Below are 19266 nucleotides of genomic sequence, written 5' to 3'. Positions count from 1 at the left end.
CTCCCTCAGAGCCAGCTCTCAGAGGGAACAGGACCTTTGACACTCCTGTTTATCTATTTTTTCTTTCTTTTTAACACCCACACTACCGCCTAACTGTGGTAGTGCTTATTTTTTTCCCCCCAACACCTATGTTGAATGTGTGCAGGTGTGAGACACAGTGAGAGACACAAGGTGTACGAATCTTTATTCGGTTTCCACCACCAGGAAGAAAGGAAACACCCGGGTGGCCAGTGACAAGCAGTGCCCCTCACATCAAAGGGCAGTGCTGTGCAATCAAACAGTGAAGGGGAGGGTAGGGACTAAATCAAAATAGAGTTGGAGGGGGAAATGATGCACTCCACTCCCTGCGGCACCCACCTCTCCCTGAACAACTCCAGGGTGTTGGTCGACACCGCGTGCTCCTTCTCCAAGGACACCCGGGCCCTAACGTAACCGAAGGGAGTCAGCCCTAATGACCCCCTCCACGGCCCCCTGCCTGGACCTGTTTATGGCCAGTTTGGCCAGGCCCAGGAGCAGACCCACGAGGAGGTCTTCAGACCTGCCCTGGGGCACAGCCTTATAGAGAGATTTACATCGTTAACAGCAAGATTTAGCTTGTTAATTCAATCTTACAATGCAAGAATCCTTTTCATCTTGGGCAAAGTTAATGAAATTGCAGTCGCATTATCAAGAGTGAAATGCTCCTAGAATAGGTTGTAAATTTGAAAATAAAATAAATGAGAAATTGTATAAATTCTGCAAAACAACAGGTGAGGATGAATCTATATAACTTTGGGTTTTATTGATTATGACATGTTTATCTTGTGATGTAACACATTAAAAAAACATCATTTCATCTCCTTCAAAGGTGGAGACATGCAAGCACTATTTATATTTCATTTGGAATAAAGCTGAGAAGATGAATGTTTGGACACTGTTCTGTTGCAAAGGAAAATAACTGCTTTTTTTCCCAACAGTTAAGTGTGGAACTGTGTGTTGTTCTCTTATTGATTACACAAGGCCATGCAACGTTTGGAGAAATGAGATTTGATGCCTTGAGACAAGGAGACATTAGGTGCCTTTGGGTTTTAAAAACCTACCTAGTAACAGCTTTTAGCTAGTTAGTTAAGTTGGCTAGACAGCCAGCTTGTAATGTAGCATGATGTCAACAGAGTGAAGTTACCATGAAGTATTCTCCCTTTACCTGAGGTGTGGTGACCTCCAGGTTAAACCACCACTGGTCATCCAGCTCTCATAAAAGAGCAGCCCTATGGTCTGGTAACTTTAATTCCTAAATGCTTATAAAAATATTTTATGCTCAATTTACAATGATTTTCGGTGCTTGCTCAAGATGTCAGTTCTTCTGTTTGTTTGTTTATTCTTCCCACGTTTCTCAAGATGCTTTGTTTTCTCAGCTACAGTTCCATTATTATCAAAGATATCTTTGACTTTTGGTTCCCACCATGGAATCATGATGTAACAGATTTTCCACTTCCAAAGAAGGGGAAACATTAATCATTGTAGTCCAGGTCTAGCTGACTGCCTCTGGCCACTGTGACTAATTCAGCATCATATGCCTTGCACATTTCCATCCAATCCTATCAGCAGATGTCAAGCACTCTCAATGACACTGAATACTTAATTCTAAACGTCCTTGCTGGTTCAGGACTTTTATTTTGTTGCCTTAAAATAAAACACCGACATTCGAGTTGTCTGTTTCTCTGCTGAATGCAGTCTAGAACTTATGATTCCACAGGATCGAAACTGTAACTTGTGCAATGTACAGGGGCCCTCCAGGATCTGGAGACATGTTGGACTAAGGTGAAAGCCCAAGGTCAAAACCAAGCTTTCAGATTAAATAACAGATTTAACTGGGAGCTTTGAAGACTTAATAAACCTGTTATGAAGGTATATTTAATAATATTTGTTGCATAGGCATACCAGCTCACTACACTGTCTGAGCTGCTTACTGTTTATGATCAATGTTGCTGCCATCATCCTTTAAGTGTAGAAAACAACAGGCCTACTTAATCTAGTGTGGTAGAGGAAAACCATTTTCTAGTCTAACTAGAAGAGGCTACGATAGTTAAATGGAGGTTATGTTATTGCATAAAACTTGTTATGAGATTGCAGTGAACATAAAAACAGACTGTAAGAGCTTCAAAAAATGTGTCAAGAGAAAAAATATTAGCAAAGACTAATTAGTATGTATTTTACAGTCAGAAGCAATGAAAATTATCATGGAGAACAAAGAAATGGCAGAATAATTGAACACATAGTGTGTGAACTAAAGACAGAAGACTTCACAGAAGACTATCATAAAAGACATGATAACAGAGCAGTTGGAAAGAATCATAGGATTGCTACAGTTGAAAGCATTTTGCCCATCAAGTCCATACTCAACTGCGAGGAGTATCACACCCAGACCCACCTGCCTATCCTATTTCTATAACCTTGCATTCCCCTAGCATGGCCAATCCACCTATCCTGCACATCTTTGGACTGTGGGAGGAAAGCTGAGCACCTGGCAGAAACCCACATAGACATAGGGAGAATATACAAACTCCACACCGACAGTCGCCCGAGGGCGGAGTCAAACCTGGGGTCCCTCGCACTGAGAGTCAGCAGTGCTAACCACTAAGCCATCGTGCCACCCATTAATGGGATTGGACAAAGCCAGCATGGATTTGTGAGATATAAATCATGCTTAATGAATCTACTAGAATTCTGAGTATGCAATAGCAGCATAGTTGAGGGAGAACCAGTTGTATGTGGTACGTTTGCATTTTCAGAAGGCTTTGGATAAATGTCTCACAAAAGTGGCTGATGGGAAAAATTAAACTGCACAGGTTAGGGGTTAATATATTGGGGTGGATTCAGAATTAATTGACAGACATGAAACAGTGGGAATAAATGGCTCTTTTTCCAAGTGGTAAGCAATAACAAGTCAACATTTCCAAGTTTGCTAATAATACAAAACTGTGCAGAATAGTAAGTTGTGAGGAGAAAGCAAGGAGGCTTCAAAGTGATTTTGAGAAATTGTGTGATTGGACAAACCATAGCAGATGCCGCACAAAGTGTTTAAACTACAAATTTACACACTTCAGTGTGAAAAAACATAGTATTTAAATGGGAGTACAAGGGAATCTGGGTGTTCTTGTACACAAATCAATAAAAGTAGACAGGCAGGGGCAGCAACTAATTAAGGTGGCTTTTATTGAAAGAGGATGTGAGTTCAGAAGGAGAGATGTCTTGCTGCAGTTAAACAGGGCGTTGGTGAGGCCACACCTGGAGTACTGTATACAATTTTGGTCTCCCTGCCTAAGAAAGGATATACTTATCATAGACAGAGTGCAGCAGAGCTTTACTCAGCTAATATCAGGGATGTCAAGAGTGTTTTGTGAAGAGAGATTGATTCAAATGAGCCTATATTCACAAGAGCTTAGAAGGAAGACGGAGAATCTGATTGAGATGTATAAATTTTAACAGAGTTGGACAGGCTGGATACATGGAAGAGTGTTTAGAATCAGTGAACAGAGTCAGGAAATGGGGCAGGTCATTTATAACTGCAATAAGGAAAACATTTTCTATCTCAAAGAATGGTGATCCTATGGATTTCTTTACTACACAAGGCTGTGGAGACCAAGCCACTGAATATATGTATAAAAACAAGACAGATATTTCTAGATCTTAAAAGCATCAAGGGGTTTGGGGAGAATGCAAGAGAACGGCAGCGACAAAGGATCAACAATGGTCATGTAGAATGACAGAGCAGCCTCAAAGGGCCGAATGGCCTATTCCTGCTCTCATTTTCTAAATTCAACAAGATATAGTTTGTTGGATGTTAGCAGTTAGTGACAGATTACGTCGATAGGATAGAGACTATTAGAGATTTTGAGGAAGACCAGACGAGAACCTAAGTTTTTCTGCCCATGTGACATCAGTGTAGAGGGTAGTTCTCATGGTGCACCTTGGGTATTAACCCTTTCAGACCCATGCACACAAGCATCCATTCAAGATCTTCTTTTATTATGTACCCATAATTAAATATTTGTCATATAGAATTGTCTAAGGTAAATGGTGGATAAAAACAGTCTTAATAAATTAGTAATTGGCCAGTTTTCCTATGATTATATATTCGTGAACTAGAGGGATTTGGTTACTGGTTTTTGATGCTCGACATTTTCCCTGTTAAAGCTATTTTGCTTTTCATCGCTACCTTTTGATTTCCATGAAATTAATTGGGTGGTTGATTAAATCCCTAACAGATGAGTGAGTATTTGAGGCAGCAGTAATTTCTTATCCTGCTGACGTCGGATTCCTTGCAGTGGGACACATTGAGAAAGGTCTTTAATTGTTAAGGGAAGTACACAATCAGAGCAGTTCAATTAGATTTGAGTCTTTACCTCTTTAGAGGGATCGATTATTCTATATTTAAATTAACGGAATCATTTGATTGGATTCCAGACTATTCTCACTCTCAAGAAAATGACTTTTGCATTAGTCAATTTCATATATAATACCTAGTCAGCCAGTCAGTGCACTCTTGTGATGCAGTGGTAATGTCCCTACTGCTGACCCAGGAGGCCCAGGTTTTAATTCCACCTGATCCAGAGGTATGTAATCACATCCCATAACAGCTAGATTAAAAAATATCATGAGCTGGGGTTGGCTTCTAGACTAGAAAAAGTGGAAATTGATGTTTGTGCTAATTACTAATTACAATAATGCCCACTCAAATCAGAGAATAGCTTTTCTGTTTCTCATTTCATATTTGCTGTTTTGTTCATCACTTCCTCTTTTCTGCTTCAATGCTGTGAGGAAAGAAAAAGACACAATTGTATTGCCTGCTCAAATCACTCTCCTTCCTGTTTTGTGAGTGCGTCAATGGATATTATTAGGGTCTGGGACTCCCACTGGTCTTCGAGCAGGATGCCATCCAGCAGAATCCCTTCACAGGCCCTGGCTGAACTCGCAGCCCCATGAACCCTGTCCCTCGACGAAAGTGGGTCAGCTCCCAATGCCGTAGGTTCGATCTGAGGACCTGCCTGTTCTGTACTCTCCATGTGGTCACTGGGATCGGTTCGTGATCCTTTTACAAACGGGAACAGTTTCTCCCCATCTACACAATCACTCATGATTTTGAAAAGCTCCTGTTAGCCTTGTTCTCAAAGGAGAACAGCCCCACCTTCTTCATCTGATCCTCATAACTAAGGTTTCTTATTCCTGGAACCATTCTGCACTCTCTCCAATGCAAGCACATCTTCCCTATAATGTGCTGCCCTCAACTATACACTATACTCCAGCTGAGGTCTTACAAGCGTCCTGTACAACTTGTTCTTGTTGTCTAAGCTGCTAATAATGATGCTGTGGACACTGTATGCTTTACCTACTGCTCTCTCTACCTGTCCGGTCTATGCTCACATCCCTGCACTTCCCTCTGCTCGTGCACCCCCTTTTAGAATTGTAGCCCCCATCTTATGTTACTTTTTCTCCCAACCAAAAGTGTGTCACCTCACACTTTTCTGAATTAAACCTCACCTGCTACCTCAAGATTAGAGTGGTGCTGGAAAAGCACAGCAGGTCAGGCAGCATCCGAGGAGCAGGACCCACTCCACCACCTTGTCTATATCCTTTTGGGGTCTACACTGCTAGAAAATGGGATTAGAATAATTAGGTGGCAGTTTTTGATAGGCATAAACCCAATGGGCCGAATGTTTATAATTTCTCCAAGTTCTGTGTGACCTGCAAACGTTGTACCTGCCTCCTGCACACCAACATAGATAATATAGATCAGGAAAGGCAAGGATCCCAATACCAACCCCTGAGGAATTTCACTCCAAACCTTCCTCCTCCCTGGAAAATACCCATTACTCGGTTTACCATCAGTCAATCTGTACTCAGGTTGCTACTGTCTACTTTACTTACCATCACTGACTTAAAACTTTCTTTTCTATTCTGTGGTGATTCTTTCTCAGATATTTATCATTCTGGAACTGAATCTCATGATTTGGTCCCAGCACAACTGATTAATGAATATACTTTGTATTTCTACACATGTAGGAGAAAGTGAGGACTGTAGATGCTGGAGATCAGAGTCGAAAAATGTGGTGCTGGAAAAGCGCAGCAGGTCAGGCAGCGTCCGAGGAGCAGCAGAGTCAATGTTTTGGGCATAAGTCCTTCATCAGGAACGTCAATGCCTGATGAAGGGCTTATGCCCGAAACGTCGACTCTCCTGCCCCTCAGAAGCTGCCTGATCTGCTGTGCTTTTCCAGCACCACACTTTTCAAATTCGTATTATATATATGCCACTTGACATTTGAAAGCTACCAGTCAGGAGTAAAAAGCAACCAGTGGGGAAGTAATATTGGCCTTAATTGTGAGGGAGCTGAATTGTAAAGGGAGGTAGTTAACGCTTCACTTCTGAGCACCAGCACCTCAGGATGGAGAATTCTTAGAGAAAATGGGGAGCAGAGTCACCAGAAAAATACCAGAGTGAAATTATCAGGACAGGTTGCATAAATTAGCCTTGTGGTCTCTAGATGTGGAAGATTGTAAGGTGGTTGGATTGAGATGTTTAAAGAAATGGTGAATGGATCCAATAGGAGGAGACTAGAGAAGATATTTTGTCCAGTTGGAGATTGAAGAAAATGGGGACAGACTCTTAAGATTCAACAGGGACTTTTTCACATTAAGAAAGAAATTTCACATTGGTGTGGGCACAATGGGCCAAATAGCATCCTTCCGTTCCACAATGCTGTGAAATCTGGACCTCCCTTTCCCACAAATCTCTATGGAACTTTCAAGGCTGAGTACTTTCATAAGAGCTCGAGGTTTGGGGAGCAATGACATGTAAATGAAATTGAGACAGATACGGATTGGCTGGAATCTAATTGACTGCCAGAGCTAGCTCAGGAGGCTGTGTTCAAATGATGCTCGTCATTAGCTAAATGCCTTGTTCTTAGCTTAAGCAAAAATGATTTTCGTGACTTAATCAAAACCTTCATGACATGAAGATTGAAAAGTTCACCGTCATGAAGGAAGTAACATTGCAATGCCAAAAAAAACCTGTTTATAATCAAACTGGAGCCAAAATGAAACAGGATATTCACATTCTATCTTTCAAATGAGTATATTTAATAAAGCATTTACTGCTGCCTCCTGATGTTTGCTCCAAGTGAAAATTTTCCTTTCATCTGATGCCAGAATAGGTTTCGATGCAAACTTTGTTTTGTGGGTGGCTGTTGATTGTCAGCTGCTGCTTGGCAGCAAGTGCTCAGAATCTGGGGGAGGGGGAGCTGAGTCAGATGAGCTTGCCCCCCCGATCTTTCACCGTTTCTGCACACCATGGTGTTCTGGTACAAAACAGAGCAGGCACTCTAACCACGACCACTTCCTGTACCCCTCAAACCTCCAAAGATGTGCAGATCAGGTAAATTGGCCATACTGTTATATGTGCATCAGTTTGGGGTAAATATAGAGGAAAGAAATGAGTCTGGGTGGGTTACTCTTTGGACGGTCGATGTTGGGCCGAAGGGCCTGTTTCCATCCTGTTGGGAATCTAATCTAAAAGAAAAACCCAGAAGTGCCAAAGGAAATTGGACCACCACTTTTGGCTTCCCTTTCTGAAATAAGCAGAGAACTTCTGACTTCTATTTCATCCTATAGCATAAAAGGGGACCATGCAACCCATCATGCCTTATTGGCTCATTGGAGGAGCTTTCAATTAGTGGCCCCTAAATGCTGTCTGTTTCTCTATAGCCCTATAAAAATGTTCTTTAAATATGCTCCCAACTCCTTTTGAAAGTTCCAAAGTTTTCTCAGGCAGACATTCTGGATCATATCCACCATTTTATTCCTCGTGTCCTCCCAAGTTTTTTTTTATTAATTGTTTTAAATCTTCTCCTCTGCTTAATGATGCTTCTTCCAGTGGAAACAGATGTTGTGTCATCTTGAGAACATCCGTTAAATATCCCAATAACCTTCGCCGCTCTAACCCCAGTCTCTGAACAAGATTGAAGTTCCTCTGGCGGCACGGTGGCACGGTGGTTAGCACTGCTGCCTCACAGCACCGAAGACCCAGGTTCAATTCCCGCCTCAGGCGACTGACTGTGTGGAGTTTGCACGTTCTCCCCGTGTCTGCATGGGTTTGCTCCGGTTTCCTCCCACAGTCCAAAGATGTGCGGGTCAGGTGAATTGGCCATGCTAAATTGCCCGTAGTGTTAAGTAAGGGGTAAATGTAGGGGTAAATGTAGGGGTATGGGTGGGTTGTGCTTCGGCGGGGCGGTGTGGACTTGTTGGGCCAAAGGGCCTGTTTCCATACTGTAATGTAATCTAATCTAATCCCTGAAATCACTGCAGTAGATCTCCACAATCTCCCTCTAAGGCTGCGTTAATACATGACACTTTAATTTTTTTAGATTAGAATCAACCTAAACATCATGGCATAGACAGAGAACACAGGGGACCAACACCTTCAACATATTGTCTAGCTATCACCATTGTTGACAGCTAACCCGAGAATGCAACTTTTTAAAATAAAGGTTTTGTGATTTACACATGAAAGAAGTGAAACTATCATTTCCACACTGCTTTAAAATTGCCAACTATCTCATTAATATTGCCACATCTCCATTTTTCCTTGTAAAATATACCCCATCACATTTCATTTATAAATGACTAACTTCTGAGTGAGCTCAGCATTTCCCAAAGCTCATATTGAGAGTTAAAGGACAAAGAATTGTAGATTCTCAAATCATTAACCATAATAACTTGGGTCGGTAGAGTCACTGGAAGTAGCAATAATTTTTTTTTTCTTTTGAGTACCCATGGTGTATGTAGGTGTGAGACACAGTGAAAGACACAAGGTGCACAAATCTTTATTCAGTTTCCATCATTAGGAAGAAAGGAAACACCCAAGTGGCCAGTGACAAGCAGTGCCCTTCTTAGACGGCAAGTTGCATGGTCAAACAGTGAAGGAGAGGGCAGGTATTAAATCAAAATAGAGTTGGAGGGGAAAATAAAACACTCCACTCTCTGCGGTGCCCACCTCTCCCTGAACAGCTCAAGGGTAGCGATAATAGATTGGCAGAGCCATCACAAGTGTAAGCAAAACGTTCAGGTTCTAGATAAGCAGAATTTCAAAACTTTAAGTGTTAAACCTTAATCTTAAATCTTAGGGAACCATCACAGCTCTGATCCCCAATTAAATGGAAACACTACAGAAGGTGCAAAATAGATTTGTAAGAATCATGTCAGAACTTTCAGCAAAGTCTAAGAGGTGACCTGATAAGTTTATGAAGGAGTTTGACATGGTAAATGAAAATATATTATTATAAGAGCAAAGTGTTGCGGATGTCGGAAATCTGAAATGAGAATAGCAAATGCTGTAAATTCTTAGCAGGTTTGGGAACATTGGTGTTGTGGGAGACTTTGAGAACTTTCTGATGAATAGTCACAATTGTGAGATGTTAATTCTTAATCTCTCTCCATAGATGCTGGCAGAGCTGCTGAGTATGTTTAGCGTTTTCTTGTCAAGTGAACTTGACAAGATAATGAGGTAACAAGCAAGGTAGACAAAGGAGAGCCAATGGACATGATCTGTTTGGATTTCTGGAAGGCCTTTGAAAAGGTGTAACACAGGAAGCTGTAAATAAGATAAGAGCCCATGGTATTGGGGAAGGTACAGGTATGGATAGAAGTTTGGTTGACTGGCAGAAGGCAGAAAGAAGGGATGAAGGGGTCTTTTTTGAAATGGTAGCCAGTAACTAGTAGAGTTCCACAGGGGCCACGTTGGAACCACAACTATTCACATTACACATCAACAGTCTGGAAGAAGGAACTGAGGGCATCATTACTAAGTTTGCAGGTGACCCAAACAGAGGTAGAGGGATAGGTAGTGTTGAGGAGGTGGTGAGGTGGCAGAGGACTTAGACAGGGGTTAGGTCAAAGAAGTAGCAGATGGGATAAAGGAAGTGTGTGTTAGGCACTTTCATAGCAAGAGTAGAGGCATTCACTATTTTCTAAATAGGGAAAGGCTTCAGACGTCTGAAACACAAAAGAACTTTGGAGTCCTAGTTCAGGATTCTCTTATGTTTAGCATGCAGGTTTCAGTTGGTAGTTTGGAAGGCACATGCAATGTTATCATTCATTTCAAGAGGGCAGAATGCAAGAGCAGAGATGTACTGCTGTGGCTGTACAAGGCTCTGGTCAGACTGCATTTGGAATATTACCAGAAGTTTTTAGCCCCATATTGAAAGAAGGATGTGCTGGCATTGGAGGGGGTCCAGAGAAGGCTTACAAGAATGATCCGGGAATGAAGGGCTCGTCATATGAGGAGCGGTTGAGGACTCTGCGTTTGTATTCAATGGAGATTAGGAGGGTGAGGGGATATCATATCAAGAGCAGGACTTTTACTGTTAATGATAGGGCCCTGGATAGTGCTGTAGAACACAGAGACCAGTGGTTCAGGTAAATTATTCTTTGAAATTTGCGTCACAGGTATTGAATTGAATTGAATTAGCTTTGTTGTTGTACGTATTCACATGAACACAGTGAAAAGTTTACAATCACCACTTACAGCACCACTTCAGGTATAAAGATACCAAGGTACAGATTCTTGGTACAAATTCTGAGGAAAAAACGTTAGAAAAACAAGGAAATAAAAGTCCAGCATTACAGACCTTCAAACATACGAAATCATGGTAATATATTAAATATATTTACACATTCTCCCCGTGTCTGCGTGGGTTTCCTCCGGGTGCTCCGGTTTCCTCCAAAGATTTGCAGGTTAGGTAAATTGGCGGTGCTAAATTGTCCATAGTGTCCAGGGATGTGTAGGTTAGGTACATTAGTCAGGGGCAAATATAGGATTAGGGAAATGGCTCTCCAGAGGCTCGGTGTGGACTTGTTGGGCCGAAGGGCCTTTTCCACACTGTAGGGATTCTAATAAAGAAAGAAATATATAACTGATGCTCCACGATATTAAAGAAAAATAAATTTAAAAAGAAGAGAGTTTGAGACCAAGTCCACTTAGTCCGTTTCATACCTCTGGGCTCAAGGACTCAACCCCACCCCCCCACTGCTTGCTGGTGGAACCCTGACTGGACCCTCCACGATGCTGAAGAAAATGCTGCATGGGATCACAGACTGACTGAAGCCGTCAGGAGGAGACCCTGATCGATGCCAACGAGCGCACCACCGAAGTCGCTAAAAGAACTCCTAGACCAGACCAGACCCACCGTACTGCAAAGACACTGTACAAGCCTCAGGGAAAACCATTGAAATGCCGGGCCCAACCACCACCGGAGCAGCCATGAGGAACAGCCGGATCCACACCATATTCTCCGCTGCAGCAACCTCCCGGAACCTCCTTCCTCACCCAAAAACACCAAAAGAAGGTCGGATGAACTTGATGATCGATTGGCTCTGCTACTGCCTCGACAATGCAGAAGCCACCAGAAACCCAGTCTAGCCTCTGATGTCAGTGCCATGAGTCTGCATGCTGGGCTTACTCAAGGTGGACGGGGTGCTTATGAAGGCATTTAGCACGCTTGACTTCAATTGCTCAAACCTTTGAGTGTAGGAGTTGGGACGTTATGTTGAGATTGTACAGGACTCTGGTTAGGACTCTGCACAGATCTGGTTAGGCCCCATTTGGAGTACTGTGTCCAGTTTTGGTCCCCACACTTCAGGAAGGACATACTGGCACTGGAGCGTGTCCAGTGGAGATTCACACGAATGATCCCTGGAATGGTAGGTCTAACATATGAGGAACGGCTGGGGATCCTGGGATTGTATTCATTGGAGTTTAGAAGATTAAGGGGAGATCTAATAGAAACTTACAAGATAATACATGGCTTGGAGGGGGTGGATGCTAGGAAATTGTTTCCGTTAGGCGAGGAGACTAGGACCCGTGGACACAGCCTTAGAATTAGAGGGGTAAATTCAGAACAGAAATGCGGAGACATTTCTTCAGCCAGAGAGTGGTGGGCCTGTGGAATTCATTGCCGCGGAGTGCAGTAGAGGCCGGGACGCTAAATGTCTTCAAGGCAGAGATTGATAAATTCTTGATGTCACAAGGAATTAGGGGCTACGGGGAGAATGTGGGTAAGTGGAGTTGAAATGCCCATCAGCCATGATTGAATGGCGGAGTGAACTCGATGGGCCGAATGGCCTTACTTCCACTCCTATGTCTTATGGTCTTATGGACACTGGTGAGGCCTCTTCTGCAGTACTGTGTTCAGTTCTGGTTGTCCTGTGATAGGAAGGATATTATTAAGCTGGAAAAGGTTCAGAAAATATTTACCAGGATGGTGTCACAATTGGAGGGATTGAGATATAAAAATAGGTTAAATAGGCTGGGACTTTTCTCACTGGAGCATAGGAGGCTCAGGGGTGACCTTACAGAGGTTTATAAAATCATGAGGGTCAAAGATAAGGTGAATAGCAAAGCTCTTTTCCTGAGGGTGGGTGAGTTAGAAACTAGGGGACCTATTTTTAAGATGAAAGGAGAACATTTTAAAAAGGTATTGAGGGGTAACTTTTGTTTAAACAGGGAATAGTTCAATTGTGGAATGAATTGATAGAGGAAGTATGAATGTGCGTACAATTACAACATTTAAAAGACATTTAAATAAGTGAGGTAGCATTGCTACCTCACAGTGCCAGGGACTCGGGGTCGAGTTCCACCTCAGCGACTGACTGTGTGGAGTTTGCACATTCTCCCCGTGTCTGCGTGGGTTTCCTCCAGGTGCTCCGGTTTCCTCCCACAGTCCAAAGATGTGCAGGTCAGGTGAATTGGCCATGCTAAATTGCCCGTAGTGTTCGGTGCATTAGTCAGGGGCAAAGATAGGGGAGGGGAATGGGTCTGGGTGGGTTACTCTTCGAAGGGTCGGTGTGGACTTGTTGGGCCAAAGGGCCTGTTTCCATACTGTAAGGAATCTAATCTAATCTACATGAATAGGAAAAGTTTGGTGAGATATGGACCAAACACAAGCAAGTGGGATGGTTTAGTTTGAGAAAATGGTCAGAGTGGACTAGTTGGACTAAAGGGTCTGTTTCCATGCTGTATGATTCTCTCTCATTGAAACTTACAGAATACTGAGAGGCCTGGATAGAGTGAACGTGGAGATGTTTTCACGAGTAGGAGAGACTAGGATCTGAAGGCGCAGCCTCGGGGTGAAGGGACGACACTTTAGAACTGAAATGAGGAGGAATTTCTTCAGCCAAAGGGTGGTGAATCTGTGGAACCCACTGCCATAGGGGCTGTGGAGGACAAGTCACGGAGTCATTTGAGACAGAAGTTATTGATGAATAAAGAGATCAAAGGTTACAGGGAGAAGGCAGGAGAATGGGGTTGAGAAAAGTATCAGCCATGATCAAATGGTGGAGCAGACCACAAAGGGCAAATGGTCTACTTCTGCTCTTATACCCTGTGGTCTTATGTTGTTGCCATTTGGTGGGGGAGTAAAAATGGACAGTTGTAAATACAAAAAAAATCACTTGTAAATCCCATAAAAATTTGAAGAAAAAATTTGAACATCTTTTTTCAAATAGTGACAATGTGGATTTCTGTATTACCAGCAATAGTTGAAATTAAGCTGCATTTAAGAGGAATGTAGAAAACCAGATGAGGAAGAAAGATGGAAAGCTGGGGTAGCAGGGTTGGATAAAGTAGGATGCGATGACCCCATGGAACAGGTCAAGGACAGCATTGAGAGGCTGGGCTGAATGGACTGTTTCTGTTCTGTAAATTTTACATCAGGATGGCCGAAGTGGGGGTTATAATCCCAAATGGTGTTGCAAAATTTGGTCATTTCCAGTTCTAAAGCAACATCATCTGAGACCCCCCCTTCCTCTGTTCTATGGGTGCTCTCCATTCCATCCACTGTCCTGGCTGCTCTCCATCCCATACACCCCTATGGGGTCTTCTCCCCACCCCACCAGCCCTCACAACCCCTCCTCAGGCCAATGGTCTAGTTTTCACTGAATAGGGCAAGGTGGGATGAAGAGGGATCAGGACATTTGGGGTGGCAATGGGGAAACCGCTTTGGGAAGCGCAGCCCACTATCTTGTGTACTCAACCACTTATTTCTTTTGGATGTAGGTTTGCTCGCTGAGCAGGAAGGTTCATTTCCAGATGTTTCGTTACCCTACTAGGTAACATCTTCAGTGGGCCTCAGGCAAAGCAATGCTGAAAATTCCTGCTTTGTATTTATATGTTTGGGTTTCTTTGGGTTGATGATGTCATTTCCTGTGGTGAAGTCACTTTCTGTTCCTTATCTCAAGGGGTGGTAGATGGGGTCTAACTTGATGTGTTGGTTGATAGAGTTCCAGTTGGAATGCCATGCTTCTAGGAATTCTCGTGCATGTCTTCGTCCAATGTACTCAGACCCCTTGGCATCATGGTAGCCCACAAACCCACCAACACACTAAAACAGCAGCTAATGAACTTGAAAGACTCTATACAGACAATGAGCAAAACTAATGTCATTTACAAAATATCGTGCAATAACTGTAACAAACACTACAAACAGGCAGAAAACTAGCCACCAAGATACATGTACACCAACTAGCCATAAAAGACATGACCCTCTCTCACTAATATCCTTACATACAGATAAGGAAGGATACCTCTTCGACTGGGACAACACATCCATCCTAGGACAAGCCAAACAAAGACACGCACAAGAATTCCTAGAAACATGGCATTCCAATCGGAACTCTATCAACAAACACATCGAGTTAGACCCCATCTACTACCCCCTGAGATAACGAACAGGAAGTGACTTCACCACAGGGAATAACATCACCACAGGAAATGACATCATCAACCCAAAGAAACCTGTAAATACAAAGCAGGAATTTTCAGCATTGCTTCGCCTGAGGCCCACTGAAAATGTTACCTAGTAGGGTAACAAAATGTCTGGAAATGAACTTTCCTGCTCAGCGAGCAAACCTACATCCAAAACCTCAACCTGAGCTACAAATCTTCTCAAAACTCACTTGTTTCTTTGACCTTCTCTGTCTACTCTCTCCTCTCAGGATGATCGGGACCAACGAGATCCCCATCATCATCGTCGGCAACAAGCGGGACTTGCAGAGGGGCCGCGTTATTCCCAGGCGGAACGTTTCCAACCTCGTGAAGAAGACGTGGAAGTGCGGCTACATCGAGTGCTCGGCCAAATATAACTGGCACATCCTCATGCTGTTTAACGAACTCTTAAAGACTGTTGGGTGCGTGCGCTGCAGGCACGTGCACGCTGCTATCCGTTTCCAGGGAGCCCTGCGGCGGAACCGGTGTACAGTCATGTGACCCAACTCCCCCTCCCCCCCTTCTACCGCTCGGACTTCTGGGAGTGTGCTCGTGTCTCGATGAGGGGGCTCTGGACCTGTTAAATATTTATTGGGCCTTCTTTTTAAAACCGCATGTGACGCGCAACTTTTCGGCTTGCGTGCACTGGGACTCAACAGTTTTACCAGACAGTGATCTTCAAACCATGCTCCTCCTGTGTACTGAGTTGGAAAGTTCACCCCTCCCCTGATCTCCCTCGTCAGAATCACCTTTCATTTGTTATCAATAGTTTCCTATTAGTTTCCTCAGCAATAATTAATCCAAAGGTCTTCAGAACATCATCTGAGGTGCTGTCATAGAATCCCTACACTGTGGAAACAGGCCCTTCGGCCCATCCAGTCCATACCAACCCTCCAAAGAGTAACCCACCCAGACCCATTCCCCCTACCCTACATTTACCCCTGACTAATGCACTTAGCCTACACATCTCTGGACACTATGGACAATTTAGCGCAGCCAATTCACCTGACCTGCACATCTTTGGATTGTTGGAAGAAACCCACGCAGACACAGGGAGAATGTGCAAACACCACACAGACAGCCACCCGAGGCTGGAATCATACCGTTGATGCTGTGAGGCAGCAGTGCTAACCACTGAGCCACTGTGCCACCCCAGGTACTATCATGAAGCTGATCTATGTTCCAACCTAGTTCTGTCACAACTCAGTGGGGAGCATAGACCTAGGGGTTCAGGTACATAATTCGTTGAAGCTTGCGTCACAGGTAGACTGGGTGGTTAAGAAGGCAGTTAGCAAGTTTGCCTTCATTGCTCAGACCCTTGAATATAGGAGTTGGGATGTTATGTTGAGGTTACACAGGATGTTGGTGAGGCCTCTTCTGGAGCACTGTATCCAGTTCTGGTCACAATGCAACAGGAAGGATCGGAAAGGCTTCAGGACATTTTCCAAGACGTTGCCAAGATTGGTGGGTTTGGGTTATAAGAAGATGCTGGGTGGGCAGGGACATTTTCCATTGGACCGTTCAAGGTCGAGGGGTGACCTTATAGAGGTTTATAAAATCAAAATGGGTGAATAGCAAAGATCTTTTACATAGGGTGGGAAGTTCAAAACGAGGGGTCATATTTTTAAGGCAAGAGGAGAAAGTTTTAAAAAGGACATGGGGGCGATTTTTTTTATACAGAGAGTGTTTCAAATTGCCAGAGGAGGTGGTGGATGCAGGTGCAGTTACAACATTGAAAAGACATTTGGATTAGTACATGAATAGGAAAGGTTTGGAGGGGTGTGGTCAGACACAGGCAGGTGGGACTAGTGTAGTTTGGGAACATGGTCGGTGTGGATTAGTTGGACTGAAGGGTCTGTTTCGATGCTGTGACACTCAGCTCCAGCATAAAAACTCAATCAAGTTTGTGAGACATGATTTCCCACACACAAAGCCATGTTGACTATCCCTAATCAGTCCTTGCCTTTCCAAATACATGTACATCCTGTCCCTCAGGATTCCCTCCAACAACTTGCCAACACCTACATCAGGCTCACTGGTCTATACTTCCCTGGGCTGTCCTTACCTCCTTTTTTAAATAGTGGCACCACGTTTGCCAACCTCCAGTCTTCTGGCACCTCACCTGCGACTATCAATGATACAAATATCTCAGTAAGATGCCCAGCAATCACTTCACTAGTTTCCCATAGAGTTCTGGGGTACACCTGACCAGGTCCTGGGGATTTATCCATTTTTATGCATTTCAAGACATCCAGCACTTCCTCCTCTGTAATATGGACATTTTTCAAGATGTCACCATCTATTTCCCTACATTCTATATCTTCCATATCCTTTCCCACAGTAAATACTAATGCAAAATACTCATTTAGTATCTCCCCCATTTTCTGTGGCTCCACACAAAGGCCGCCTTGCTGATCTTTGAGGGGCCCTATTCTCTCCCTAGTTACCATTTTGTCCTTCATGTATTTGTAAAAACCCTTTGGATTCTCCTTAACTCTATTTGCCAAAGCTATCCCATGTCCCCTTTTTGCCCTCCTGATTTCTCTCTTAAGTATACTCCTACTGCCTTTATACTCTTCTAAGGATTCACTCGATCTATCTTGTCTATACCTGACATATACTTCCTTCTTTTTCTTAACCAAAACCTCAATTTCTTTAGTCATCCAGCATTCCCTATACCTACCTGCCTTTCCTTTCACCCTGACAGGAATATACTTTCTCGGGACTCTCGTTATCTCATTTCTGAAGGCTTCCCATTTTCCAGCCGTCCCTTTACCTGTGAACATTGCGCCCAATCAGCTTTAGAAAATTGTTGCCTAATACCGTCAAAATTGGCCTTTCTCCAATTTAGAACTTCAACTTTTAGATCTGGTCTATCTTTTCCATCACTATTTTAAAACGAATAGAATTATGGTCGTTGGCCCCCACTGACACCTCAGTCACCTGCCCTGCCTTATTTCCCAAGAGTAGGTCAAGTTTTGCACCTTCTCTAGTAGGTACATCCACATACTGAATCAGAAAATTGTCTTGTACACACTTAACAAATTCCTCTCCATCTAAGGGACAGAGAGAGAAAGAGAGGGGTAGAGGGAAAGTGAGGTCGAGGGGAAAAGTGAGGTAGAGACAAGGGTGAGGGAAGGAGAAACATGGAGAGGGTAAGGAGTCCATACTCACCATTCCAGCTGCTCCCAGCTCCCTCTACCCATGGTCTCTGTCTGTCTCTATCTCTGTTCCATCAGGGACAGATCTTGCATTGACAGTATTGGTAACAACGATTACCACACAGTCCTGTTTTCACATTGAGCATATCCTCTATCATGTGGAACTATCACCATGCTCAATGGGATAGATTTCAAACAGGTTGAGCAATTCAAAACTAGGCATCCATGAGGCGTTGTGAGCTACCAGCAGCAGTAGGATTGTACTCCAGCACAATCTGTAACCTCATGGCCTGACATATACCCCACTCAATCATTACCATCAAGCCAGGTGATCAACCTTGGTTCAATGTAGAGTGCAGGAGGGCATGCCAGGAGCAACACCAGGCATTCCTGACGATGAGGTGTCAGCCTGGTGAAGCCACCAAACAGGGCTACTTGCAGACCAAACAGCAAAAGCTAGACAGAGCTAATAAATCCCATAGCCAATGGATCAGATCTAAGCGCTGCAATCCTGCCATATCCAGTCATGAATGGTGGTGGACAATTAAACAACTCATTGGAGAAGGAGGCTCCACAAATATCCCCATCCTCAATGATGGATAAGCTCTTTGCATCAGTGCAAAAGATAGGGATGAAGCAATCTTCAGCCAGCACTGCCAAGTCGATGATTCATCTTGGCCTCACAGATGACATCATAGATACCAGTCTTCAAGCAATTTGATTCACTCCATGCAATATCAAGAAACGACTGGAGGTACTGGATGCTGTAAAGGTTATGAGCCCTGACAACATTCTGGCAATAGAATGTGCTCCAGAAGTTGCCGTTCCCCTAGCCAAACTGTTCCAGTACAGTTACAACATTGGCGTCTACCCAACAATATGGAAAATTGCCCAAGTATGTCGTGTACACAAAACGCAACCTGGCCAATTACTGCTTCATCAGTCGACACTCGATGACGGAAGTTGTTAAGCAGCACCTGCTCAGCAATAACCTACTCACTGAAATCCAGTTTGGGGTCTGCCAGGGTCACTCAGCTCCTGACCTCATTACAGCCTTGGTTCAAACACACATGGACAAAAGAGCTGAATTCCAGAGGTGAGACGAGAGTGAGAGTGCTTGATCAAGACTGCATTTGACTGACTGTGACAAAAAGAAGCTCTAGCAGAACTGGAATCGGTGTGTATTGGGAGAAAGCTCTCCACTGGTTGGAGTCAGACCTGGCACATAGGAAGATGGCTGTGGTTATTGGAGATCAGTCATCTCAGCGCCAGGATCTCTCTGGAGGAGTTCCTTGGAGTAGTTCCCTAAGC

At 43.7% G+C, this 19266-nt stretch overlaps 1 protein-coding gene across 2 annotated transcripts in view; it reads left to right on the top strand.

Annotated features, from left to right (window-relative positions):
- rasl10b (RAS like family 10 member B) overlaps nt 1-17713 on the top strand; it is a 237726-nt gene extending 220013 nt beyond the window's left edge. For both annotated transcript variants that reach the window (XM_043718028.2, XM_043718027.2), the window contains exon 4: nt 15025-17713. In XM_043718028.2, coding sequence (XP_043573963.1) covers nt 15025-15295 — 271 coding nt within the window. In that variant the 3' untranslated portion in view covers nt 15296-17713. The remainder of the gene's footprint in view (nt 1-15024) is intronic.
- The last annotated feature ends 1553 nt before the right edge of the window (nt 17714-19266 follow it).

This window comes from Chiloscyllium plagiosum, unplaced genomic scaffold, assembly GCF_037043375.1.
Source record: "Chiloscyllium plagiosum isolate Xiang-an unplaced genomic scaffold, Cpla_swu_hap1 HiC_scaffold_31, whole genome shotgun sequence".
NCBI lineage: Eukaryota > Metazoa > Chordata > Chondrichthyes > Orectolobiformes > Hemiscylliidae > Chiloscyllium > Chiloscyllium plagiosum.
Note: the sequence above shows the minus strand (reverse complement) of the source record. Positions and strands in the feature narration are given on the sequence as shown.